The 27,342-nt window shown below is 35.6% G+C and overlaps 1 protein-coding gene across 1 annotated transcript; it reads left to right on the top strand.

Moving 5' to 3' along the window:
* Window positions 1-25,209, top strand: LOC114319456 (serine/threonine protein phosphatase 2A regulatory subunit B''alpha). Its single transcript, XM_028266469.2, has 13 exons — window positions 1-721; window positions 5,292-5,525; window positions 5,608-5,713; window positions 5,849-5,948; window positions 16,587-16,692; window positions 16,924-17,014; window positions 18,387-18,528; window positions 21,585-21,732; window positions 21,861-21,970; window positions 23,407-23,563; window positions 23,654-23,779; window positions 23,893-24,037; window positions 24,592-25,209. Exons 1-12 carry the CDS (start codon window positions 572-574, stop codon window positions 24,025-24,027), a joined length of 1,605 nt encoding a protein of 534 aa, XP_028122270.1. The 5' UTR covers window positions 1-571; the 3' UTR covers window positions 24,028-24,037; window positions 24,592-25,209.
* The last annotated feature ends 2,133 nt before the right edge of the window (window positions 25,210-27,342 follow it).

Raw genomic sequence — 27,342 nt, forward strand, 5'->3', positions numbered from 1 at the left:
ATCAAACTAGGCCATAAATGATTTTTGTCTATGGCTGTGGATAAATTATAAGAACACTCGATTCTTTGCCTCTGACTAGTCCTTTCCAGGGCCACTTTCAGTTAAAAACCTATCTCTCCCTCTCTACTTCGCGATACTCACTGACCCCCCGGTGTCCAAAACCCTATTCTGATCTTCTTATGTGATCCTCACAACCTCCATCATTCATACACTCAATTGATTTCTGCGTTTTTATATACTTCTATCTCCCCCTTTAAATTCGAACTGTATGTTTCTAACGCTTTCACTCTTCGAATTCACAAGCATTTCAAAGCGTTTCCGAGGGCAAAAAGCATCGAGGACGCTGAAATCGTTCGAATTTGAGTTTGAAACCTAGGGTTATTTCAATCTAGAATTCGTTGTTTAGAGAAATCGGTGCGATTAGTAATTGTTGTTGTTATTACTGTTGTTGTTTACGGGTTGATGTGTTGTGATCGGAGATTAATTTGTTGCGAAGCGTTTTTGATTGAATTGAAGTTGGAGATTTTTAGGGTTTCGAAGTGGGGTTTGAGTTATATAGGTTGTAGATACAATGGAAAAGGAAATTGCAGGCGATGCGACGTCTCTAGACCCTGAACTGTTGCAGCTTCCAGAGGTTTCTCCTATGGCGCTTAAGGCCAGCCCTCAAATCGCTGAGGAGTTATATGATCAGTGGTTATCGCTTCCAGACACTGGCCGACTGGTACTTGTTCCCGAAATGATTCTATTACGTGTCTTTTGATAGCTACTACTACTTTGGGCGAATTGTTGTTTTTTAAATTTTTTGAATGCATGGTTTGGTTTGATCGTTTGGCTGGTGCATGGTTTGTTCTAACTTGTCATTGACTACCCAATCAGCATTTGAGATTTAATGTTTATGAAAATATCTGATAGTTGCTTGTAAAACTGTAATGATGTGATTCAATTAATTATGCATCAATGTGATTATACTGTTAAATACATGCAACTGGGTAGTGTTTGGAGTGAAGGGAGAATCATGAAGAATTGTTTAGGTTAGGTAGATAATTAGGAGACAGACATATGATTTATTGTGGGATTAATCTATAAACTGTTTGCTTGTAAACAATCAGATTTTCTTAATCTGGGATTCACACATTTATATATTAGGGCTCTATGCCAGCTAGCTTAGCTGTGAACAAGAGAGAGATGACTTAGTGATGGTTCCTGTGACACAAATAAGTGTGTCGGCAAATAGGAATTATAATTCTGGTTTTGGCCAATGGTAGTATTAAATACCAAATTTTGAAAAGCAAAGGAGGTTAAAAATCGAGAAAATCGAATGTGGGGATGTTGGATGGATTTGGTTGCAGGGGTGGTGTCATTGCTTGTTGGCGATTGTGGTGAAAGTGGGAAGGGGGAGTGACTGATTTTTTTTTTTGGGTTCACAGTGGCATGCAGAGAGAGAGAGAGATTTACATTCAGGTTTTTTGTAGACTACGCAAGTGTCAAGCAAATGGCAATTGGAACTAGGAGGTTGCTCACGTCAACTATTTAAATGGTTAGATAATTTTCATTTAACTGTAAATAAATTTGACCCTTTTGTGGAACAGTGTTTGACAATTGAAATGGATTAAAATGAGGTGGTCAAATATCATTTTTCGTATTCGTTTAGTCTATCAATTGCTTTAATTGCGTGCTCACCATGAAGCGTTGACAACACAAGCTACCAAAAGAAGTTTGATCCGTGCGTGGCAAAAATTCGTACAATGAATGGATCCCATTATTATCTACACATGAAATAAAGTAGCATTCAATCATAAACGTAACTAATAGTATAATGCATTATTCATGCACAATGAAGGCTCCTACCAAAGCTTGGAAGTATGCATATGTTTACGTGGTTGTATAGATCACACTATTAGAATTTAAGGTAATAAAAAATATGTGAGCAATTTTCTTTTAATAATTAGACATTCAATAAAATAAAGTTCATTATGTTTCAAATTAATCACATATAAACATAATTTTAGAAGCATTATGGATTTTCAGTTATTTATTGTTTTTTCATTTATCATTCAAAAACTCCAACCACTCTAGATTTTAGTTCATTATATTTGATTTTTTGCTTCCTCAGGAATTTTTTTGTAGAATGTACATAGATCTTTTAAAATATATTTGTATTGTTAATTTACCATTATTGAATGGAAATATACTATGTTTTAGAGCATGTATTTCAAGATGTGGGTATTAATGTTTCCTGGTAAGCAAGATATTTAGTTTTGCTTGGGTTTGTTTTGATTACCAAAGTTGAAATGTTAGGAAACATGAGATTGGCTTCAAATTTAGATGAACCTTATTACAATAGCTTCTTGTTTGGTAATGTTTTTGTTTGCTTTCTTTTTCCATTTTTTTTTAGAAACTGGAAATAAAAACTTGTTTGGTATGCTGTTTTCATTTACAAAAAAGCAAAATTCATTTCAAATTTTTTGGAAACGAAAAAAGGGTGTTTTCACTTGTTTTCAAACCAAATTTTCACTCTCTCCCCCATCTCTCACCACAACCGGCAACCACCTACTGCCACCACCAGCCATCACCAGCCATCATCGGCCTCCGGACCAATCTTCGGCGAGCTCCAACCACCTTCGGCTTCTGTGTGACTGGGCGGTCACTAGTCATGAATTTCGGCCACCTTTTGACCACCTTGTGACCTCCAACAACTCTCTTGTGGCCACCTCCCACCACCCCCACAACCGGCTATCACTTCTAACAATTCATCAAACATGTTTCTTTATTTTTCGTTTTCAAAAATTTTTTGTTTTAAATTTTTTAAATTGTTTTTATATTAAAAAATAAAAAAATTGAAAATTGGTTTCCTTTTTTTGTGAACAGTACAGGAAATTGACAACGTTATCAAGCGATACATTATTGTTTCAGTGTGCTGGTCAATAACTCTCATGAGTCGTGATATTGAAAGAGACTTAGGTGCAACATTTGAAAACGTTATTGTTTCAGTGTGCTGGTCAATAACACTCAGTGAGTCGTGATATTGAAAGAGACTTAGAACTTTGGTGCAACATTTGAAAACATACATAAGTAATTCCAAACATCTCTGTAATGGCTAAATTTTTGTACCACTAACGGGGCTCTATTAGTGTGCAATATGATTTAAATGTTGTAAGCCTTTGATGTGAATATAAGAATCTTACATATCTAAAAAATGACAAATATCCAGTTAAAGAAGTTTTTGTTTCTTTGTGGAGTTATATGGTCATGCTCTTCAGACCATTTTGTAGATTATAACTTAATTAAACAATGGAAAAATCCTACAACGTCATGATCTTTGGAAACCCAACCTTGATGAAATGGGTTCTATTAGGGCCATCCAATGCTTACTTGACTAACATGTCATTGGTGTGATCTAGACTGTTAATTCTTCTCGAGTGACTCTACATCTAAAATGTATGCCACTAATTAGAAGAGTCAAATATACTAAAGAAGCAAAGGAAGAGCATACTTAAAAAAAAGGGATCATGCTTGAGTCCCTCTTAATCTTTGATTTTCTTCCTCAATGTCGTTAAATTATAGCAGACTACAGCATATAGGTATATTTATTTCTAAATTTAAATATAAGGCTCCCATATAAATGCATTGAAACATTTTGGTCAAAATGATGTTTTGGTTGAGACATAGCATCATGAACTATGTATAGGACATCCATTTTGATTTTTATAGGTTCACTGAATCCTAAAATTTGCCATTAGGAAAGTATGGCAAAGGGCCTTGAAGATGACATGAACCTCCACACTCTTTAGAACGAGATTTTGTCTTGTGCATCTCCCATTTCACCAGGAAGGCATTTTGAAAGTTGAATATCAATCACATTGCACGAATATGATAGTTATCTTGTGTGTTGTGTTATCTTGTGACATTTTAGTTCCAGAACCACAATTTTGTGGTGTTGAGCAATAATCAAGTCAGAACCTTATTCCCGTCGAGTTAGAACCATGTTCCCTTTGAGAGAGAATCACAGTTCCAATTGGGATAGGACCGTTCAAACATATGCATCCCAAAGAAAAAAGATGAACAAATATAAGTATGTGCGGTAGAAAAGGATGAACATATCAATCTATGTTAAAATGAAATAATGGAAAAAAAATAAAGAACACATCGAAATAGCATAGATTATCCAAATCTCTTGCCTTTTGTTCTTCTTTCCATGAAAACTAAGCGGTGTTTTTGTAAAAATATATTTATATATGAAATACCTAAATGTTCCCTCAGGCGCTCCCAATTGTATACTCTTTTGTGTCCTTGCTCTCGTCCTGCTTCATGCAACTAAGGTTTAATCAACTAGGAAAATGAAATGTTGTACATTTTCGATTGAATAGTTTAAATATTTATTAATGGAAATCCAGAATTTCGCTGACTTTCACTTACGGAAAAATTGGAAAGAGCTGTGAACATGTTAACCTACCATTGGATCTCAAGCATCCTAGTTTAACCTCATTTCAGGCCGCCTTTGATTTAATGGATTTTAAGTAGAGCGGGTAATGATTTATTTCCCATTGTATGTAGATGGTTGCATTAGCATGTTTAGACTCTAAATAGCACCAGGGAAAGTTTTAATGATCTATTATGACATTTTCACATTGTCATTAGTTGATGATCCTTTTGATTATGTTTTATTAAATTCTAGTCTGGGGCTCTAAGCCCATGTTTTGATTTTGTGCCATTGCAGTAGCATGCATTTAATAGAAACCGATGCTGCCAGGTCTAATACATTTAAATATGAGGCAAAGTGCCGAGTCAAAATTCATTTGCACAGATTCTTACATGCCACCATAATTAATGTAGGCTATTAATAAAATATCACTTAGCAAAAAAATTTATAATGTAGGCTATGCTATGCTTGTTCTTCATTGCTGTTTGACATTGTACTTTTTTATTACTATAATAATATCAGGAAAAATTGATCAATTGAATGAAACGGAGTTTTATTAGGGTGTTTTTTTTTTTGGCACATAATGATATAAGGAAAATTCTATTCATACATAAAATTCATACAAAAAACTTCACAAGAATGATGTGGCAGTCCTATTGTTGTAAATAAACCCATTTTCAATGGTGTTTTGTTTTGAAGTAAAAGGTCTACAATGAGGCACATCATTATGTATGAATTTTTTGTTTGTATAGAGCATTACTCATGATATAAATATCTACTAGTATTGAAAATTTAGAAGTTGTTTTTGGACTTTCATTACCGGTGTATTTTCTTTACCCAAAAAGTGCCTTCTGCCTTGGGATGACTGCAGGTGAAATCCTTAATAGATGATGCAAAAGCAGGTACATCTATTAGTTCCCCTGGGACTTCAAATGCTGTTGGAAGTAATCCATTGCCTTCCATCTTTCCCGCTGGTAGTGCACCTCCACTTTCACCAAGAAGTGCTTCTGGTTCTCCACGAACTATGAAGCAAAGAAGCAGCCCTTTTTCCCTAGGTTCTCCGCTAAAATTGGTTAGTGAGCCAGTGCGAGAAGTCATACCTCAGGTTTGACTCGGTGAATCACTTCTAATGGTTGTTGTAGTAGTTATTGGGTATAACATGTATGTATGTATTGATGTGCTTGCAGTTTTACTTTCAAAATGGTCGTCCGCAACCAAAGGAACTAAAAGAACAATGTATTTCTAGAATCAATCACCTTTTTAATGGAAGTTCGGATGGATTGCAAGTACATGGTGAGATACAAATCCCCTCTCCGATTCTTTCGTACATTTTCTTTTCAAGGTATATTTATCTTTCTGTTCTCTCTCCTCTCCTACATATGCCACTTTTTTTTTTTTTTTTTTTTTTTTTCCCTTTTGATGATGCAGAATTTAAACAAGTTACAAAGGAAATATGCAAGCTGCCATCATTCTTTTCCTCTGCTCTTTTTGGAAAGATCGACACTGATTGCACAGGGATGGTGACCAGGTATGCAATCATATGATGCCGACATAAATATTGATGAGATCTGAATCATATGGTAGACACATTGTAAACAATCAATGTATAAAGAGAAAAATACAGAGAGAATAAATGTATCTGATGATCTTATTATTGATTGATGTCTTGTTATTTGATAATACTGTCTATTACAAATGGTTCCTTATATAGATGTAGGTGTAGTGGAGTAGGTGGTGGTAGGTGAGGAGTAGGTGAGTGTAGTAGGTGAGTGTGTGGTAGGTGATGGTAAGTGTGTGGTAGGTGATGGTAAATTTTAACAGCCCCCCGCAAACTCAAGGGGGATAGGAACTAACCAACTTGAGTTTGGAGAGAGTAACAAAACAAGAAAATACATAAAAATAAAAGAGGATAGGAGACACTGTATGGTCGTGTCAGACCATTGGTGAAGACACTGGATGGTGGTGTCATAACGTTGTAGAGGACACTGTATGGGGGTGTCATAACGTTGTAGAGGACACTGTATGGTGGTGTCATAACGGTGTAGAGGACACTGGATGGCGGTGTCAGACCGATGTAGAAGACAGTTTATGGGGTCATGTCGGACCGTTGTAGTAGACAATGTTGTGACAGTTGTTGTGACAGTTTACAGAGTCTTGCCAGCAGTTTACAGAGTCTTGTCGGACCCATGAAGGAGCTAACCGGAATCAATGTCGGGACAGTTTACAGAGTCTTGTCGGACCCGTGTAGAAACTAACCGGAATCAATGTCGGGACAGTTTACAGAGTCTTGTCGGACCCTTGAAGGAGCTAACCGGAATCAATGTCGGGACAGTTTACAGAGTCTTGTCGGACCCATGAAGGAGCTAACCGGAATCAATGTCGGGACAGTTTACAGAGTCTTGTCGGACCCTTAAAAAATACACTGTATGATGGTGTATATAGGCTGCCCAAATATATATATATGGATATATATAGTGAGCCCTCAAAAGTCGCGCCCTCAAAAGGCGCGCCCACTTCATCAAAAGGCGTGCCCGACAGAAAGCGTCGAGCCATCAAAAGGTGAGCCGGAGACGCGGCGAGGCACGTGAGCGACAGATAGGGCTGATCGCGGGTCGGTTTTGGCCGGGTGCGGGTCAAAACCGACCCGACCCGCACACATGCGGGTTTAAGAAAACAGACCCGCAACCGCCCGCGGTGCGGTTCGCGGGTTGTGCGGGTCAGTTGGTTGTGCGGGCGGGTGCGGTTCGGTTTGCGGTTTGGGCTTTTTTTAAATTGGACTTAGTTATGATATTAATTTGAACAAATTTGACATGTTGGGCTACTTTTTAAGCATTTTTTTTTATTATTTATGGAAAAGTTATAAATTAAATTTCATGATAACATAAATGCCCATATAATGATATAATAAATTTTACATTCTTCCAAAATACAAAAATAATTGATAAAACTAATTACAAACTAAAACATTAAAATTCACACTAAAATCAATCTCCATCCATCCATAATCCAAAGCTTACCTAAATTTTATATTCATCCAAAATACAAAAATAATAATAATAACTAGTCATCTCCATCCATCCATAATCTAAAGTTTACCTAAATTTTACATTCATCCAAAATGTAAAAATAATAATAATAACAACTAGTTATCTCCATCCATCCATAATCCAAAGCTTACCTATTAATCCAAAATGCAAAAATAATAATAATAACTAGTTAGAAACTAAAATAAATTAGTTTTCATCCATCCATCCATCCAAAATCTAAAGCAAGCTTACCTAAAATTTAGTGCTCCAATTAATTTTACATTCATCCAAAATAAAAAAAATAATAATAAACATTAGTTACAAACTAAAATAACATTGTCTACAAACTCCATCCAAAATAATTTGAAAAGGTGGTATCCATCCAAGGCTTCACTAAACTCTTTAGGTCCATCTTCCAATGTCCAATCTCATCCAACAATCTGCCAAAAAAAATTCCAAGGAGCCAAATTAATAAATATAAATAAATAGATATGAATAAATAAACATTAAGGTGATCTCAACTAATTAGAAAAATCTCACACATGAGCCAAATGAACATTAAAGTTCAATTATAGCATCTACATTAGACTTTGGGGTTGAAGAGGAACATGGCTCCAAAGTACCTAAAAGCATGAGTCAACAAAAGAAGATAAATAAACTTGCATAGTAAAAATAATAATAGAATTAAAAATGAAGAGATATTCACATATTACCCGAGTCGTATTGCTCAAATTCCTCAACATCATCCATTGCTTGTCGAAGAGAAATTGGAAGGTTGCTTTTAAGCCAATTTTGTGTGCATACAAGAGCTTCAACCATGGAAGGGGCAAGTGAACTACGGAATGGATCAAGGATACGTCCCCCGGTACTGAAAGCCGACTCCGAAGCAACGGTAGAAATGGGCATGGCCAACACATCCTTTGCTATTTGAGATAACACTCTATACTTTGTTGCATTATTCTTCCAATATTCCAATATCTCAAATGTCTGATTTTTTGCAAAATGTTCAACCTCGCCCAAGTACTTGTCTAATTCCGATTTGCTTCCACTAGTGAAGCGCCCTTCCAAATATGAATTAAATTGGGACTCCATTTGAGAATCCAAATCATCCTCATCAATCACCATTGTCTCCACTTCAGTCACCCTCGAGACACTCTCATTTGATGAATAAATTGTGGCATAATGGTTGTACAAACGAGTCAAACAAGAAACAATTTTGTTCACCATCTCATCCACCTTCCTCTTTTCTCCATGAAATATATTTGTAAAACAAAACTCCAAGTATGCTATCTTTTTTGTAGGATCAAGAGCAACAGCAACATACAACAACAAATTAATCTTATTTCCATCCCCCCAATATTTGTTGAACTTTTGCTTCATACTCATAGCCATTGTGCACAAAACATCATCATTGTCCAAAATTAATTGATTAATTGTGCTTTCAATTTTAAACATCTCTTTATAAAATGCATTGGAAGTAACAAAAAGGGACCCGGAAAATTTCTTTGTTGCAAGGTAGAATAGTTTCAAAAATCTCACAAACAACCTACATTTTTTCCAATCCTCCTCATTTGGAATCCTCCTAATCCCACCATCAACATCCTTGAAGTAAGTTTCAAAATTGGAGTCTTCATACTTCAAACGGTTAAAAGCCTTCTCAAACTTTTCAGCAGCCTCCAACATTAAATATGTGGAATTCCACCTTGTTGGTACATCTAGGCATACAAGAGCAGTAGTCACAAGTTTTAGATAGGCCGCACACTTCTTAAAAGCATCTTGCCGATTAGGAGAAGACCTCACATACCTAACCGCAAGTCTAATATTTGCAATAGAATCATCCATTTCTTTCAATCCATCACTCACAACAAGGTTTAGAATATGTGCACAACACCGCATATGCAAAAACTCATGCTCCAAAATGGTCCCCTTCCAATCTTTGGTATTCCTTCTCAAGTATTGAATGGTAAGATTGTTGGAACTAGCATTATCAACAGTTACAGTGAAGATACTATCAATGTTCCACTCAAGCAAGCACAACTCAATTTTTCTACCCAAAGTTTCCCCCTTGTGATCTTCAACTTGTTGGAAGTTTATGATTCTTTTTTGTAGTTTCCAATTATCATCAATGAAATGAGCCGTTAGACACATGTAACACAAATTTTGAATAGAAGTCCAAGTGTCCGTAGTGAAGCAAATTCTACGACCCTTCATCAACCTCCTCAATTTATCCCTCTCGTTGTTGAATATGTTTGTCACCTCTCTTGCTATGGTATGACGAGATGGGATTGGTGTGAATTTAGGAACGGCAACATTACAAAATCTTTTAAACCCAACTCCCTCCACAAATCGAAAAGGTAACTCATCAATAATCACCATCTCGGCAAGAGCCCTTTTACAAGCCTCAAAACTAAAACTTGTTGCCACAACCTCAACACCCTCTTCGACATTTTGTTTTGATTTAAAACTCAATGTTTGTTGCCCATCTTTATCATTGTTTGGAAATTGTTTGCAATTAGGGGTATGACTTCTCAAATTACTAGTCCCATGAGTCCTAGAATCGGCCATATACTCTTTAAAACAATACTTACACACTGCTCTACGTTTCCCATCTTCTCCTATAACCTTATCAAAATGGTCCCAAACCGAGGATGGTGCTCTCCCACCACTACTCTCACTCTTTCTTTTGTTCGGGGGTTTAGGAGGCTTAGATTCAGATGGGAAAACATTAGTTTGAGAATTAGATGATTCTGGTGGAACAATAGGGCTTCCGGTAGATTCAAAACTAGCATTGTTATCTTTATCCATTCAAACTGGTAATAAAAAATTTAAAAAGTATGAGATAACAATTAAGTCATGGATGGTATTAATAATTGAATCTAAACCATAACAATTCTAGCAAAAGCATCAGCTATTTTCAACATGAAAATAAAATAAATACAATCTTATAAACTTGAGTCTTATAAAATAATTTAATAATTTATTGTGACTTTTTAACTGATCACTTGTAACCAGCTTATGCTTTCTATTTTTGAGCTCTTGATGATAGAATATTATTTATTTATTTGGTGCATGAGAAAATGAGGAACTAACGAGTCACAATCCAGCTGTGGCTGAATGGTGAAATAGTTGATAAATTGTGAATATATGAATTCAAACATTACATATTAATTCGATAACCATGCCATAAAATAATGTAATAAATCAAACAATTCTATGATGTTTTTGGCAAGAACATTGATTTTTTCATGTGACAGTGAGAATCATGTGCTTGGACATGCAAATTGATTTTACAATTCAGAATTTATAGCATCTACACTTTGTGAGGCTAATATTTTCTCTTCATTTAGATTATGGGCAATAAACTTACAAATTTGTGCAGTTATACTTGGAAATTTGACTTTGAAAAATGGTCAATATGTTGCATAGTTTTTGGATGAATTTTATATTTGAACAACCCTATTGAGAATTTTAATGTTTGTCTTGAGCCATTTGAAAGAAATATTTTGCAACATCAAAAATAAAAAAATTACTCATTTGACCTTTCTTGGTGCATAAGTTTTGATACCTTGTTAAATTTGATCGAGGACCTTGTTTACCTGTTTGTATGCTCTTATGGTCTCTCAGGAAAACAGGTTTGCCTTGCTTGGTAGCCTTGGCATCTAGTTCTCTAAATTTGAAATTTTATTGATTGAATATGCCCTTGAAAAAAGTATCGATGTATGATAAAATTGATCTACACCAACTTCACATTTAGTAAATTTCACCAAGCATTTGAATCAAGCATTTGAATCAAAAAAAAAAAATTTAATTAAAAAGTCACAATAAATTATTAAATTATTTTTTTTACTTTTATATAATTTTTTCTTAAAATATTAAAAAGTGACTAAAAAATCAAACTTCCAAACCAAACCAGATCCACATCTAATTTCAAAAATCTAATCAAACTTCCAAACCAAAGCAGATCCACAATAAATTATTAAAAAATCAAACTTCCAAACCAAACCAAATCCACATCTAAGTTTCAAAAATCTAATCAAACTTCCAAACCAAACCAGATCCACACCCAAGTTTCTGCAGATCCACATCTAATTTCAAAAATCGAATGAAAAAGAGACAGAGAGAAAGAGAGAGAGCGAACCGGGCTGTGTTGCTTGCTGCCGATCGCCGGTTATTTGCTGCTGCCGATCGCCGGTTTCTGTGCTGCTGCCGATCGCCGGCGTCTCGCCTCGCCGCCGCTGCTGCTGCTGTGCTGCAGATCGCCGGCTGCTCCTGCTAGCTAAGAAGGGAAGGGAAGGGAAAATACAAAAGGGGGAGAGATGAGAGAAATAGAGACGGGCTGGGCTGCTCTGCTTTTCACGGGTAGGGCAAATAAGATAAAGGTTTATTTTTTAATATATTATATATATATAATATTATTATATTAATATATAAATATAAAAAAAAAAAAAAATTATAATATAACGCGGGTCGCGGTTTGCGGTTCGGGTAGGGTCAGAACCGCAACCCGACCCGAACCCGATTTTTGGCAGAATTCTTGACCCGCACCCGCCCACCTACCTATATCGAAACCGCCCAAAAGGCTGCGGGTAGGGTAGGGTCGGGCGGTTTGTGCGGGTGGGTGGGTTCTGTGCCCAGCCCTAGCGACAGAGTGGCGTGTCGGCCGCGTCGTCAGTGGCGATATAAACCAATGCGGAGGTTGTGGAAACCAAACCAGGCTGAAACCTCTGAACTTTGTCAGACTGAAACACACTGAAAATACTCTGGATCCAACCCTTCTCTAAAAAACTCTGCGTTTTCGGAACGAGAAACTTTGTAACACTTTATAGCCCAGAAAATGGCCTCTTCTTCCCGGAGTCTGCTCACTCTCTTTCCAGACCTCAATGAGTCAACAAGAGAGAGAACTGGTGTGGTGGCCAGTGAACCTCAACCAAACACCTCTGTGTTTGTTCCGTTGAACTTTCCGATGCGGTCGGTGGAGCAAAAAATGGCGGTGCAAACTGATATTGAGGCCAATCAGTATACTCTGAAGTCATGTGTGGAAACCATGACTGCGGTCACAAACTTGTCGCACCGGCTGCAGAGCAGGACAAATGAGGTGCAATAGTTAAACTCCCAGCTGGCTCTGCTCCAACGCATGTATAAGGATGCGCGAGCAGAGATAAGTGTGCTAAAGGCAGAAAACAAGGAGCTGAAACGGAAGGCCACCGTGATGTTCCGATTCGGAGGTCCGCCATATGCTGCAGTGGAGGAGTATGGGGGAGTGAACGTGCTCGGTGGACAAGGAAACACGGAGGCAACACCGGCAAGGGTCGTCCAGGACGGAGGCAAGAAGAAGAGACCGGCGGCAGAGTAGAGAAGAAAAAATCCCGCCTGTGGATGTGATTGTTGTGGTTTTTTTTTTTTTTTGGTGTAAAATTGTGATCGGGGTTGATCTCCGTCATGAAGAAATGGCAAGGGTGTGAAATGTTGTTGGTGTTATTTGGTGGTGTTGTTTTGTTTAAGAATAAAAATAAAATAAAATAAAACAATGGATAAAGAAAATAGATAAAAATATTTGTGAATGGGCATATGAAAAATATCGGTGTGATTTTGTTTTTGTTTTTTTTGTTTTTTTGTTTTTAGGTGGAATATAAAAAATAATAATAAGATAATGGAAAAAGTAAAATAAAATAAAATAAAAGTAGGGATAGGAGAAATATATTATAAGAAAAATATAGATATATTAAAATAAAAGAAAAGTGGAAAAGAACGTGGGGGAAACCAGCACATGGTATTGGGTTTTATGATGCATTATTTTAATATATATATATATTAAAATAAAAGAAAAGTTGAAAATAACGTGGGTGGTGTTGTGTTTGGTGGTTGCTAAAGTGATGGGCTGACATATGTCGGTATAAGATATGATAATAGCATGGGTGGGGAACATGGATTTGATTAAAGAAATAGCTATGACAAGTAAAGATGCAAAAAATTGATGAGTTTTCAATAAAGGGATCGACATCCCACCACCACATATTCAATCAACTCTTAAAGTCTGAAAGTGACAGCACAGATGATGATAAAAAAAGAGCTCCCACTACTCAAGGGAAGGAGCCTGTTGCTGTCCCGCAAAAAGTGGAGGAAGTGGAGGACACGAGTGAGTCATGCACTGATGACTCGTCAGATGAGGAAGATGATAAGAAGACCTCCCAAGCCAAGAAGTTGCCGTCAACTACTGGTAACAAAGTTTCTGTTCCGTGTGTCAAGAAGAAAGAGGAATCAAGTGATAGTTCAGAAGAATCCTCGGATGATGAAGATGATAACAAGGCAAAGGTAACTTCTCAAGCCAAGAAGTTGCCAACTTCTGGTTCAAAGAACGTTCCAGTGGCAGCTTCCAAGACGGCTACCTTACGCTCCGGAGCCGAGTCCGATGAGTAGAAACGACGTAGGAGATGAGTTGATGAGGCACCTGTTGTGCGTCGTCTCAGAGAGGATTGGATGTGCGTCGGCGAGGTGGTGAAGAAGAGTGAAGGTATGTGGAAAAAAAGAAAAATTCTAGCGGACTAGGTTGAGGTCCGGCGGGCGGCTAAGGTGAGGTTGCCGCCCGCCGGGGAAGCGAAAATATTAGGTTTTAAACCCGCTCTGATACCATGTAAACAATCAATGTATAAAGAGAAAAATACAGAGAGAATAAATGTATCTGATGATCTTATTATTGATTGATGTCTTGTTATTTGATAATACTGTCTATTACAAATGGTTCCTTATATAGATGTAGGTGTAGTGGAATAGGTGGTGGTAGGTGAGGAGTAGGTGAGTGTAGTAGGTGAGTGTGTGGTAGGTGATGGTAAGTGTGTGGTAGGTGATGGTAAATTTTAACACACATAAATATGGACAAAGTCAGTTTTATATACCATGTGATCTTAGCAAGTAAATTTGTTACTCATATATTGTTGACCCCTGTGAGTATGATTTTGCTGTATGTTACATGAGAAATTAGCTTGCAGAGCCTATTCTTTTGTTACTACTATTGCTTGGCAAATTATACCAACTATTCTCTCCCTCTCTCCCTCTCTCTTTCTCATGCCTGTGAACACGTACATGCAGACGTCTCTGTGAGTCACTGTCAATTTGTAACTAAACAACTCTTTTTTTGCTATTTTTTCTTTTTTATTTTTATGTGTTTACTTTTTACACACTGACTCACTTGATTTAAAACTCTCTCTTATTACTATTTCACCTTTGATTATGTAGACTATATATAATGACAAACTTTCGGTTCCACACACAAATTTTAGGATGAGATTTGAGAGTGACAGAAATGAGAGGACGAATGTCTAGTAGTAGTTATGTATCATATAAGATATGTGTGGGAGTGTTGCTTGGCTTAAAATTAGAGGTTATTCTTACATAGGATGTATGTCATTCCAATGTGGATAATATGGATCTGTTGGTATGGTGGGGTTGAGCTCACATGGAAGTGAGTTTCATTATATGCAGTCCAGAGTGAAACCATGACCAGGTGGATACTGCTATACTTCTTCTTTTACTTATGATGTAATGTTTTGTTGTTGATGCACCTTTTTTTGTGTGGCTGTGAATCATATCTTTGTACAACATTTTAAAGTATTGAACTTCAACATTCTAAGATTTCAAAGTAATGATAATCCCTAATCTCTTGAAGACAATTTCTTTTACACTCTATACTTTGTTTTGTTCTCAAAGTTTTAGATACGTTTCTCAAGTGTGGAACTTTTCGTTTTCTTTTTTGGTCATATGGATTGTGAAGCTCAATTTTCCTTTATTTTCATTAAATAATCATCCAAGTACTTGCAGTCGTTGCCAAGAATTTCCTATACAGCCATTTTCAGAAAACTGTTTTCCAGGGCCATTTGAAAGTAGTTATTTTTGTTCTTGCTGATGATAGACTTTAGGGTTTTCGGAACTTTTCGAAATGCTGATGATAGACTTTCTTGTGTCTTGTGAAAATGCTTTCAAAACAGAATTTAGTGTTGCTGGCTCTTTTTAGAAAATATGATTCTTTGTGGATTTTATTGTTAATTGTATTCCTGTTAAAGCCAGTTTAGTTATGCATGGTTACTGTAAGGAACTTTTGATTTGTTAATCTTGCTCTAAATTTTTACTTCCCTTTCTGGAAAAGATTTTATTTCTATAAAATTCCTTTTTTTTTTTTTTTTTTTTTTTTTTTGGGGTATTTAGCTGCTTTATAGGTGATTTTAATGTTTAAAATTCTTTTCTGTGTAGAACTTTTGGCTTGAAATAAACATGACTGATTTCCTTGGGCCCTTTTCTCTTTTTTATGTTATGTAATTATTTATCATTGATGGATTATATATCATTCCGTAATATTTTTCTCGACTGAGTTTTGTTGAGGAGGCAGGGTCTTGACTCTTGACCATTGTGCCACACCATGGTTAGAGGGTAGTTGGTAATGCCCCAACAATCTCTGCTCTGGAACTCATGTCCTAGAACATGGTACACTTCGATCCAAAATGCTAAATTTACTGATTCATACAATATTTTCTGATTTCATCACCGACTTTGTTTGTTACAGGAAATAACACTTGAAAAAAATAAAATAAAAACTGGAATGGAATAAAATAGGGTTTTATAGTAAAAGATTTAAGGCAAGGGACATTGTTGCTGATAAAAAAAAAAAAAAAAATTTAAGGTAAGGGACATATCAGTATATCACATCAAAGCTTAACTTGTATGGATTAATTAACTTATATGTTTTTCATGATTAGATAATAAGAAGTTTTTGGCAGTAGAGACAAACTTATGCATTTAGGCATATTATGCATTCATTAATCACCACTTTTGAACAAACTTTCTCCTGTTAGAAATGCTTCAACCGCCAACTATTTTGATCTATGTAAGCTGACCACTATTGATCTATGTTTTGAGCTCACGAACTAGCACATTGTCTTTCTCATTTCATGTAGTGGAATGATCTACATTCCAGACAACATAGCATTGGACATGTAGCTGCTGTTATGAAAATGAAGGATATTTTTTGATTGCTTAACCATTGCTCTGATCCATGAATTCCTTATCAGATGCTGTTCTGTGAATCCTCTTACCAAACAATTGTTAATAGCTAATATGCTGAGTAATTTTTTTTAATTAAAATTTTGTAGGGATGCATTCATCAAATATTGGGTTGATAGCAACATGATGACAATGGATATGGCCACCCAAATATTCAAAATTCTTAAGCAACAAGACTGTAAATACCTTACCTTGGTTAGTTCTCTGGTTCTTAATTAACTGTGTTACGTGTTATCTGAACTATTTCTTTGTCCATACGACGAACACAAATTGCAATGGGATCAGTGGTAAATTTATGTATTCTTGATGGTCATTTTATGTTGTTTGTATGCCATGATGTGTCCCTAGAAGTTGGTTGTTAGCCATTGGCTTTGTCTCTTGATTTCTTTCTGTTTTATTGTTCACATCTTTTGATCTTCCTTACAGGCTGACTTCAAACCTGTTCTTCAAGAACTTTTGGCTACCCATCCAGGATTGGAGTTTTTGCAGAACACATCGGAATTTCAAGAAAGATATGGTATGCTCTTATCCGTTGATGAATTCCTTTTGGTTTACTGCTTGAACACTGTCCATCCAGTAATCTTCCACCTTTTTTCTCTTGGCTCACCAGCGTAAGAAAGTTGGTTTCACCCACTGATAGAAACCTCAAGGGCCTCGTTTGGCATAACCTATATAATCCATCTTTTTATCTTTTTATCTTTTTTCCATCACATCACCTCTCTACTTTTCTGTACATCTTTTCGTAAAAAGACAAAAAGTACACTTTTTTAGGACACCCCAAACCAACCCTGGATCAGCTAGTTGAATTGGTCAATATCTGACCTGGACATTTCAATGGGTTGGTTTATAGTTAGGTACTGGTTAGAATTATATGCAAAACTGGGATCCCTAAATCCAATTATTTGAGATAAGTTTTGTAGATCATAACTTGGGCAATCAGATATAAGAGTGGTTTGCCCTCACTTTCGACCTCAGGTCAACCCTCCCCGACAGATGTCAGATTCTTACGAGGCTAGTAGGTAGTAAAGGAGTGACCTGCTGTGAACCTTAGTTAATTGAGGACACCCTTCAGTGGGTTTGGAAGACGACTCTATTAGTTTTGCAGTTAAACTTCGTGCAAACAAATAAAGTCCATCGAAATGTTAGTTTGAGACTTTAATGTGTAATTAAAAATAACAATAATAATTGAAGGGTTTGATGCTTATAGTAAAGAGTAGCTTTGCAAGGAACACCACATTGTGGATGATTTTTTTAGATCACCTGGAATGTCCTAGTGAGTGGAATTTGTTGGGAACTTGGGCAATATGGGATTAAGTACTTAAGAAATAAGGAAGAAGTATCTAGGATGCTTCTTCCTATAGTATAGCCTTTCGTGGGCCTGGTCTAGGAAATTCAATATTAGGGCTCTCCAAGAGTTTGTGTGAATGGAAATCTAAAAATTAGTCACTTCGCCCTAGTGGTTGAACGAGAATTTTCCACCACCAGGGTCAAATCTTGGATGGCTTTCTTGACAAGGGAAATAGTTGGCGTGGTGGCAAGAATATGGGCTACCGCTTGTCGTATTCTGTTGTTTCCTTTGATGGATTTTGGCTATCTTGCCAGATGCTTGTTGTAAGATCAATGACGCAGTTCAGGGAACATAGTTGCTTCCACTTCTTTACTTGTTGCAAGATATTAGGCTTATTTGCTATTTTTGCAGTATTTGCTATGTCTATTTTTAACTAAAACTATAAACTGTTGTTATGAAATCACGTTTTATGTTTGGAAACTTGGGAATCAGTGATATTTTGGAGATTTTTATCTAGTTTATTTTCTTTTTATTCAAAACATAGTTAGTGCACATGCACCATTTGTTGACTAATATGCTTTGAACATGACCAATGGTCCAGCTGAAACTGTCATATACAGAATATTTTACTACATGAATAGAACTGGAAATGGTCAACTGACCCTCAGGGAGCTGAAGCGTGGAAACCTGATTGCTGCAATGCAACATGCAGATGAAGAAGAGGACATCAATAAAGTTCTGAGGTAAGGGTGCTTGTGAAATATGTTGCATGATTTGCATTATATACAATTTGACCTTGCATAGAACTGAAAATAAGCCTGCTTGACTTGGCCCAACCCAAGCCCAACCTGACACCAGGCAGGCTGGGGCAAGCTTAGCTGATCTGTACTGAATTTTCATGCATAAAAATAAATTTTTGTACTTATGTATCACATTACGGACATACATATCATATTTTACTTATCACATATTTCACACAGATTTGTATGCATATACTATAGGGCTTAAAGAAGTTGAGGTTGAAAAAAAGAAAGGCATTTTCCATGTTAATCAACTTCGGAACTCATCCTAAGCAAGTTGAACCTCACCTAGTCTAGTGACCCAAGCACGATTTGAACTCATAAAGTTGAGCATGGGCTGGGCCCAGACTTGGCTAGCTCAGGTTGACGGTTGGGCATAAGTAGAGTGTATCAGCTTGGGCTGAATATGGGCAGACCCCTCACCTACACAACACACTGGGATTGTAGCCTAGACTTACAAAGTACTGTAGTAGTGACAATATGAGTTCTAAACTTGTAAATTCACTGAAGGTGCCAAATAAATTGGTGATACGAGACTTAAAGAGCTTGAGAAAAAATAAATATAAAGAGACTGCAAAAATCACAAGGTGGTTTATAATTATAAAAAAGAAAAAGAAAGTGTTTTGTTTTAAGTTGGAGGCAAGGTTTTAAAAATCGGTCGCAACCGTTACGTAACGGTTGTGGTGGTTACCGCCACCCGTTACAGCCACTTTTGCAGTGATTGAGATTCATGAGTGTGTCGGCCGTAGCGGTTGCCATAACGGTCGTAACGGCGCCATAACAGCCGTAATGGCCTGTTACACACCGTTACGTAACGGTTCCGAACTGATTCTTTAAAAAAAAAACATTAAAAAAAAAAAAAAAAAAATTGAAAATGGGGGAAGAGGGATAGTGAGAAGAGGGAAGATAAAGAGAGAAGATGGAGGATTAAGAGATAGAGAGAGAGAAGAGGGAAGATGAAGAACATGTTATTGATTTGTTAGAGCTGTAAGACCTATACTATTCTATTCAGCTGCTATTACTCAACCATTTTGTTTGTGTGTGTCTATCTATATATTATTTGATAATAATAATAATAAGTGTGGTCATTATCTATTTGACTTGGTTAAAATATATATATATATTTAGGCTCTTATTTATTCTCTTACTTTTGTCATTGTTTATCTTATGTATAACAGTTAGTGATTGATTTTTTGTACAATATAAAGTCATTAATTATTAAAATAAAATGTAAAAAACTTAGTTTATAGTGATTTAAAAATATGAAATATATTGGATCATACTTAAAGATTTACAAAAATTGATCAATATTTATTTTAAACTTAATGAATATAATCATGGAAAAAAAATATGCGTATCGGTAAATTTTTTTCAAATTTTGCGAAAAATAAAAAAATTCATGGTTCCGGTTACCGCAACTGTTACGCTACAGTCTTTATACCCCGCAACCGGACCACAGCCACCGTTACGGCAATCGCAACTGCTTTTCAGAACCTTGGTTGGAGCCATTTAGGACCTTTTATAGTTGAGATTTAGTGGTAGTTACTGTTCTTTTTTCTTTTTTTGTAAATATATAGTGTTATGTTATGTTGCTAAGAGTTTTAGTTATGCTTTCAATAAGTTGTACAAGTTAGTGCTATTCAAGTAATTTTGCATTTTCTAGACATGGATTGTAGGGGTTGCCCCATTGTTCTTCGCCTTACCGAGTTGATAACATCTACACCAGCTTGTATATTATGTAATTGGTTTCTAACTTTTGTATTATTTGGGTTTAGATTGATTTAGAAGTCGAAGTTTCTGAAAGTCAAGTAGCTATTTAGGAATACAAGTACTAGCTGGAGCAAGAGTCTCCAAAGTTTACAAATACCAATATATTTCTTTTAATTCAGATTTAGAGAAGTTTCATAACTTATGAAACTTGTTCGGGATTGTGTGATGGAATATGATGATGCCTATAGAATCTCTGTCTGATACCTAGATTTTCGGGATTGATGATACCTCAAACAAACTCCTTTACTCTCTTGAACATTCAATCCTGGCAGTATAACACAATTCAGCAAGGGGTACGCCCACAGAAACTTTAAACAAAGCCATATTTTACCAACTTATATAACTGGTTTAAATCAACTTCTAGAATATACTTTTTCCAATGGTATATATTATGTTTTTGGCTCACTATCTAGTAGGAGGGTGTTCCGCATTCATCCTACATAGTTTTGCCATCTGGATTTGAGAATCCATAACAACTTTAGATTGCATTATTGTACCTAAACTAGAAGCTATACTTGCTAGCAAAGGAGAGTCATCCTACGAAGTAGCAACGTCTCAGCCTATTCCATGTGTCAGCCTCTATTTTTTAAATAAATAAAAAAAAATTTAAACTATCAAGCCAGATGCTGCTGCCTTCTTTTTTCCCCCAAAATGAAGAGATCATTGGTGGAGAGACATCACCTTGCTTTAGAGAGATACAGCGACACGCGGTTGTGTGGCTGCACAAGGAGAGAGGAGGGGGATTGGATTGGGGGATTGCCACATTGGCAATGTTTATAGTAGATATGAAGGTAATTGGAAAAATACAATGGCAAAATTAGTTCTGTTTTTTGTTTCATTGTTCTTTGAAAATATTGATTTCCTTTTGGAGGCACTGTCAGACCAGCTTAAAAGGTAGTCAAACCTGGCGAGTTTGTTTGTACCTCAGCTATTATGTTTAAGTTTTTTAGTTAGATGACCCAAACTCAGGTTATATGATTGAACTCCTGGAATTTTAAGACAAGGGCATCATTAGGCTGCAAGCTCATCCTGGCCAAGGAGATGGTCGTTTCTTTATATGTTGCATAAAATTGACTACATCTAGATTATATCATTTAAAAATAGAGTTAGAAGTTTTTGTTGATAACCACTATTAGTAACATGGGAAATGGATTCATATTTGTTTTTCAATAGTTGGGCCAATTGTTAATGGATATAAATTATGGACCATGTTTTTTCTTTTCATTCAGGTACTTTTCTTATGAACACTTTTATGTTATATACTGCAAGTTTTGGGAACTGGATACAGACCATGATTTCTTAATCGACAAGGAGAACCTTATCAGATATGGTAATCATGCTCTTACTTACAGAATCGTTGATAGGATATTTTCACAGGTTCGTTTTCATTTCTTGATACTAGATGCTTGAAAAATCATAAATTAAACCAACTGGTTTTGGAGCAGAGTGAACATCTGGCACTAAACTCTTATGCAACGTTGTTTTTCTGCTTTTTATCTCTTCAGGTCCCCAGGAAGTTTACTAGCAATATTGAAGGAAAGATGGGTTATGAAGATTTTGTTTACTTCATGCTGGCAGAGGAGGATAAATCATCTGAGCCTAGTCTTGAGTATTGGTATGTTCTCCTTACAATTTTTGGCAAATGTTCATACGAAAATATATTCTTTAATGGAACAATTTTGTTTTACTTCAAACTGCTCTCTTCAGTTTAAAACTAAGGTTTTATTGTGATATAGTTGTATTGTATAATTCTCGGTACGAGTAACAGTTACTTCTTTCTTGCATTCGGCATGGGTTCCATCAATTCTTTATCTCCATCACCCTAAGCCTGTAGAATGGCATTGAAACAATTTTGTAATGGCTTCTGTTCGCCATCCTCGAAAGGCAGTGATTGTGAGAATGTTAGATATTTTGCTTCTAAAGTTTGTTGATGATAGGAGTAAATTTACATTTATTGATTCTCATCTAAGTAATCGATAATCTAGTTGGTTGGGGAAAACTAATTGGGGGAGATTGGAAAGAGAGAGAGGACTCAAACATCACTGAGAAATGCTGTATGTAATATGGCAGGAACTAGTTTCTTTTAAAGAATTAAATTTTGTCATGGCTCACTGAGTAAGCGGAGCTACAGTGGCAACTCTTGCATTGCTGCTGAACCCAGTGGGAATGGGTCATTTTCAGCTTTTATTTTATTTTTATTGATTTCCTTATGATCTATTGGAAGCATGAACCTAAGTATGTGTGGGCCCTGGCAAGTAGGGTTGCAAACAAGTTGAGCCGAGCTGAGCCTAAGTATGTGTGGGCTTGTTTATTAAGATTTTAACGAGCTCGAGCTCAACAAAAATTTAATGAATTTAGCTCGAACCGAGTGGGCTTAGGCTTAAATCGAGCTCGAGCCTGTTCACGAGTCTTAATGAGCCAAAAAAATTATAAATTCATATTTGCGTATGAGGCTAAAGTTACAATTAAAACTTTGTTTATACATTTATATATAAAATATATATAAACATGCTAAAAAAAATTAATATTTTACCAAAATAATAATATCTACCATCACTATTATATAAATGTATTATCTATAGTTAGCTATTATTTACATTTATAGTTTTTAAATATATAATTAACATATTTATCTTATTTTTTTTACATGTTTTTACATTATTTAATATATAAATATTAAATGTTAAACGAGCTAACTAACGAGCCGAACTTTTGTATGTTTGGGCTTGCCTATTAAAATTTTAACGAGCTCGAGCTCAAGGTTGAATGCAAAAAAATTTTAACGAACTAAGTTTGAGCGAGCTCTTACCGAGGCGAGTTTGTGCCTGTTCACGAATGGCTCGGTTCATTTACAGCCTTACTGGCAAGTCATTGGGCCTTGACCTTGGAAGTTATTCATGAACAAGCTTTGTGGCACTTTCCTAGAGTTCTGCACTTGGGCCAGGCATTAGAACAAGCCAAACCTTTTATTTATTTATTTTAATGGATGAGATTTATTTGTTGTGTTGTCAATTTGCTCAACTGATTATATGATCTGTCTGTATATTTTAGGTTCAAGTGCATAGATTTGGACGGAAATGGTGTGATCACAGCAAATGAAATGCAGTTCTTTTATGAGGAACAGTTGCACCGAATGGAATGCATGGCCCAAGAACCTATACTGTTTGAGGACATATTGTGTCAGATAGTTGACATGATTCAACCTGAGGTCACAAGTTATTCTTTAATTGTCAACCTCTTATTTCATATATACTGGTTAGAGATTTCTTGCCTATCATTGACACTATTTTGGTTGCAGAAAGAAGGTTTCGTCACACTACGTGATTTGAAAGGGTGCAAACTTGCAGGAAACGTTTTAAATATTCTTTTCAATCTTAACAAGTTCATGGCTTTTGAAACTCGTGATCCATATCTCATTCGCCAGGTATATTCAGCAAGTTGGTGTTCTTTGATGTTGCATGGCCACACTGGGAAATGCAACGTTGTTTTTTTTCTCTGGCATTATGACCACCTGTTTGGAATTTTTGTGGTAAGCAGGAGCGGGAGGCTCCAACTTTGACAGAATGGGACCGGTTTGCACATAGAGAATATGTCAGGCTTTCAATGGAAGAAGACAATGTCTCGAATGGAAGTGCTGAAGTCTGGGATGAATCACTTGAGGCACCCTTTTGAGTTCAATAAGGTGAGTATGGATGAGGGCTAAGAAACATAGGCACGGACATGTAACACGACACTTGCACGACTGACACACCAACAAGTAAATTTTCAAAAAATATAGGACACGACACGTGGAAAATTTGTAGTTTTATATATTTATTATATGTCACATATAAGGACAAATAATTATTATATGCCACCTATATAAATATTTAAGTCAATGATAATAAATTTTAAAGTCCAGAGGAAGAGAATAGGTACTAATTTAAATTGTTTTTGTTTTAGCGTTGGATTACAATTTATTTTATTTAAACTTGTAATGTGTTTCATAGTGTTAGGAAGTGTCTAATGGGTGTCATGTCGTATCAGACACGACGCATTTCCTTCTTGGAAGTGTCTATGCTTCTTAGGATGAGGGCTTAATAGGAGTCGACTGATGTACTAAATTTTCCCTTGAGTAACAATTAGTTTTGATTGTTTATAATGTTTATTTAGTGATACTACTACACAATCACTATTATTTTATGTAGATTATTGCTCGGAAAACCAAGTTTTCATGAACGTGTTTTGTTTCTGCAGCTTTCTATAGAATGCTCGTGATGCTTCCTTGTGCTTGGGCATCAAAGGAAAACACAAATGTTTTCCCGGAAATACTCTTTGAATGAAATTCATCAGCTGCTGTGGACTGCATCATTGAAAATATGAAACCTGGTCTTGTACCTCTGATGTGCACAATTTTCTGGAATGCTAATATGCTTGCCATGATGGAGTCGAAACTAGCAGCACTTTCGAGTCCTGCTGCAAAAACATGTAATTGGGTATGCCAGTTGTTCCTTCTCAGACGGGTACTTGTTGACAAGCAATTTGGATGCTAGGTTTCTGAATCAGCTCCATGCATGCTTTTCCTTTCTTCTGGTCTCCGTTGAAGATGGTAATGTGCCGTTGGCATGTTTGTGATGTAAGCTTTCGTTGTTATTGTTCTTGTTTGCACAATATGTCTTTTTCTTGTTATTGTTTATATGTTTTTTTTTTTGGGTTATAATGTGAAAGGAATGTTGTGTGGAAATCTTTACAATAGCCTGTTTGATTGAGAGAAAAGGATAGAAGATTTTTAGTTGCATAGCAGTATGCGGTTGGTATAGTTAAAAAAGGATTTCAATTCTTATTTTATGTATGTGCTGTGTTTGACCTTTTCAATTATGGTTCCTTCTTGACGTTTCCTGATAAAGATTTCTCAAAGTTTATTTGATAAATGCTTTCTTGTAAATCAACAATGTACTGTTTCATATGCTACAATAATGGATGCAACGCTGCTCAACTGATATTAGATACGTGTTTTTGAAATTTCTGTTTTTTTTTTGTTTTGTTTTTTTCTTTTGTTTGCGCGGGCGCACGCCAATTTACCCAAACAGCAAGGGTCCATTTTGCCTCAGGAATTAATTTGTTTCTTTTGGAAAATTAGTTTTGGGCTTCAGTAATTGCTTCACTTGTTATCATCGCAAATAGACCAATTTAATGATTTATAAAAAATCAATTTTGTTAAGCTTTTTATTGACGCAATAGGTTACAAATCATGTAAATTTTCATTTTTTAAATTTGTATTAGTCATGTAAATTTTTTAATTATGTATTAATACGTACATTTCTGGCTAAAATAAATTCATTAAACTTGGATAATAGAAAATGTTTGGAATCCCCACAAAGGAGGATTTTCACGATCCCACTAATGTATTGACCATTACTGTATTTGAATTCTTTTTTTTTCTATCTCTAACAGTGACATGAATGATTTAGATTATTTTAAGAGTTATGAAAGTTATGTTTTGTGGTTTTTATCATTACTACTTGAATAATGTATCGAGCCTAAATTCCATCTCATTAAATTGTGTTCCGACTAAGCTTGGGTTGAAATAGCTTGAGCTTTAACTCGAGTTAGGTGGGGCCTGACAAATGATGATAAACTTTAGGGTGGCTTTGGTTAGGGTCTTGTTTGTCATCTTTTAAAAAAGTTAAAAAGTTATTATTTTATTTAAGTCATATCATTTTATTTAAATCACATCACTTCTCTAACACATCACTTCAAATCCAACGCATGCTTTATAAAAAGTCAAAAAATACACTTATTTAGAGCATTCCAAGCAACTCCTAGATCTCCAACCTAATTGAATTTGCTGGAGTTGTGGCCCTAGCTTGCCCCAACAAAATTAATCTTGCATTAGCCACTAGTAGCGTGTTGATAATCAACTATGATCCAAATGTCCTTAAGGGGTAAATGCATGTTTTGTTAGTAATGGTACGCGATTCATTTACGTAATAAATTGTATTAATGTAAAACTAATTTCAATTGTCATTTAATTTTATTTGACGGTTACATAATGTCAAAGTGTAAAAAAAAAAATGCGGCGCAACACTGATATTTAATATACTTGTCTCTTTATGTCAGATAAATTATAAATGTCATTAAAACGGGACAGATTGTATTAATGTAAAACTAATCTCAACTGTTATTTAACTTAATTCAACGGTTATATAATGTTAAATTGTAAGAGAAAATGTAGTGCAAAACTGATATTTAGTATACTTGTATCTTTATATCTCTTTATGTTGGATAAATTATCAATGTCATCAAAATGACGGCGCTACAATAATATTTAGCATACTTGTCTCTTTACGTCGGATACTTTATAAATGTCAACAAAGATTGCAGTGGTACTGCCATTGCTTAACAATCATTGCATCTTCGGCGACATTGTCTACACATTAGGGTTGTCATTAATAGCAATTTTGATACATGTAAAGCATTTGTCCGATAAAATATGGATCTTCTTCTTCTTTTTTTCCCCTTCATTTTCACCCAACTCAATTATTTAATTGACACAAAATGCTTGGTTTTTTGTTCTTCAAATCGGTTTTATGGTGTGAAAATAATTTTCAAATAAATATTTGTAAAAATACATTTTTTTGGGGTATGTTTTGTGGCCATTTTAATTCTAATTTTTTGAATTTTTCAAATTGAAAAATATTTTCAATTTGAATTTCCCCCCATTTTATCCTAGAGTATATCACCTTAGTCATTTTTAGGCGAACAATGTTAGGTATCATGAAAAATATTTTATGAAAATGATCATAAAATATTTTTGACTCTTAAATCAGATATACAATAAATTACAAAGTGTAATATAAGGATAAAAATTTGTTCATGACCATTTTCATGAAGCATCATAAAATATAAGGATAAAAATTTGTTCATGACCATTTTCATGAAGCATTTTTATGATGTCTAACATTTTTCTTTTCAGGCCCGTGACAAGTAAGGATCCTCTTTTCTGGT

Source organism: Camellia sinensis, chromosome 14 (genome assembly GCF_055761805.1).
Source record: "Camellia sinensis isolate YWXY chromosome 14, ASM5576180v1, whole genome shotgun sequence".
NCBI classification, from domain to species: domain Eukaryota; kingdom Viridiplantae; phylum Streptophyta; class Magnoliopsida; order Ericales; family Theaceae; genus Camellia; species Camellia sinensis.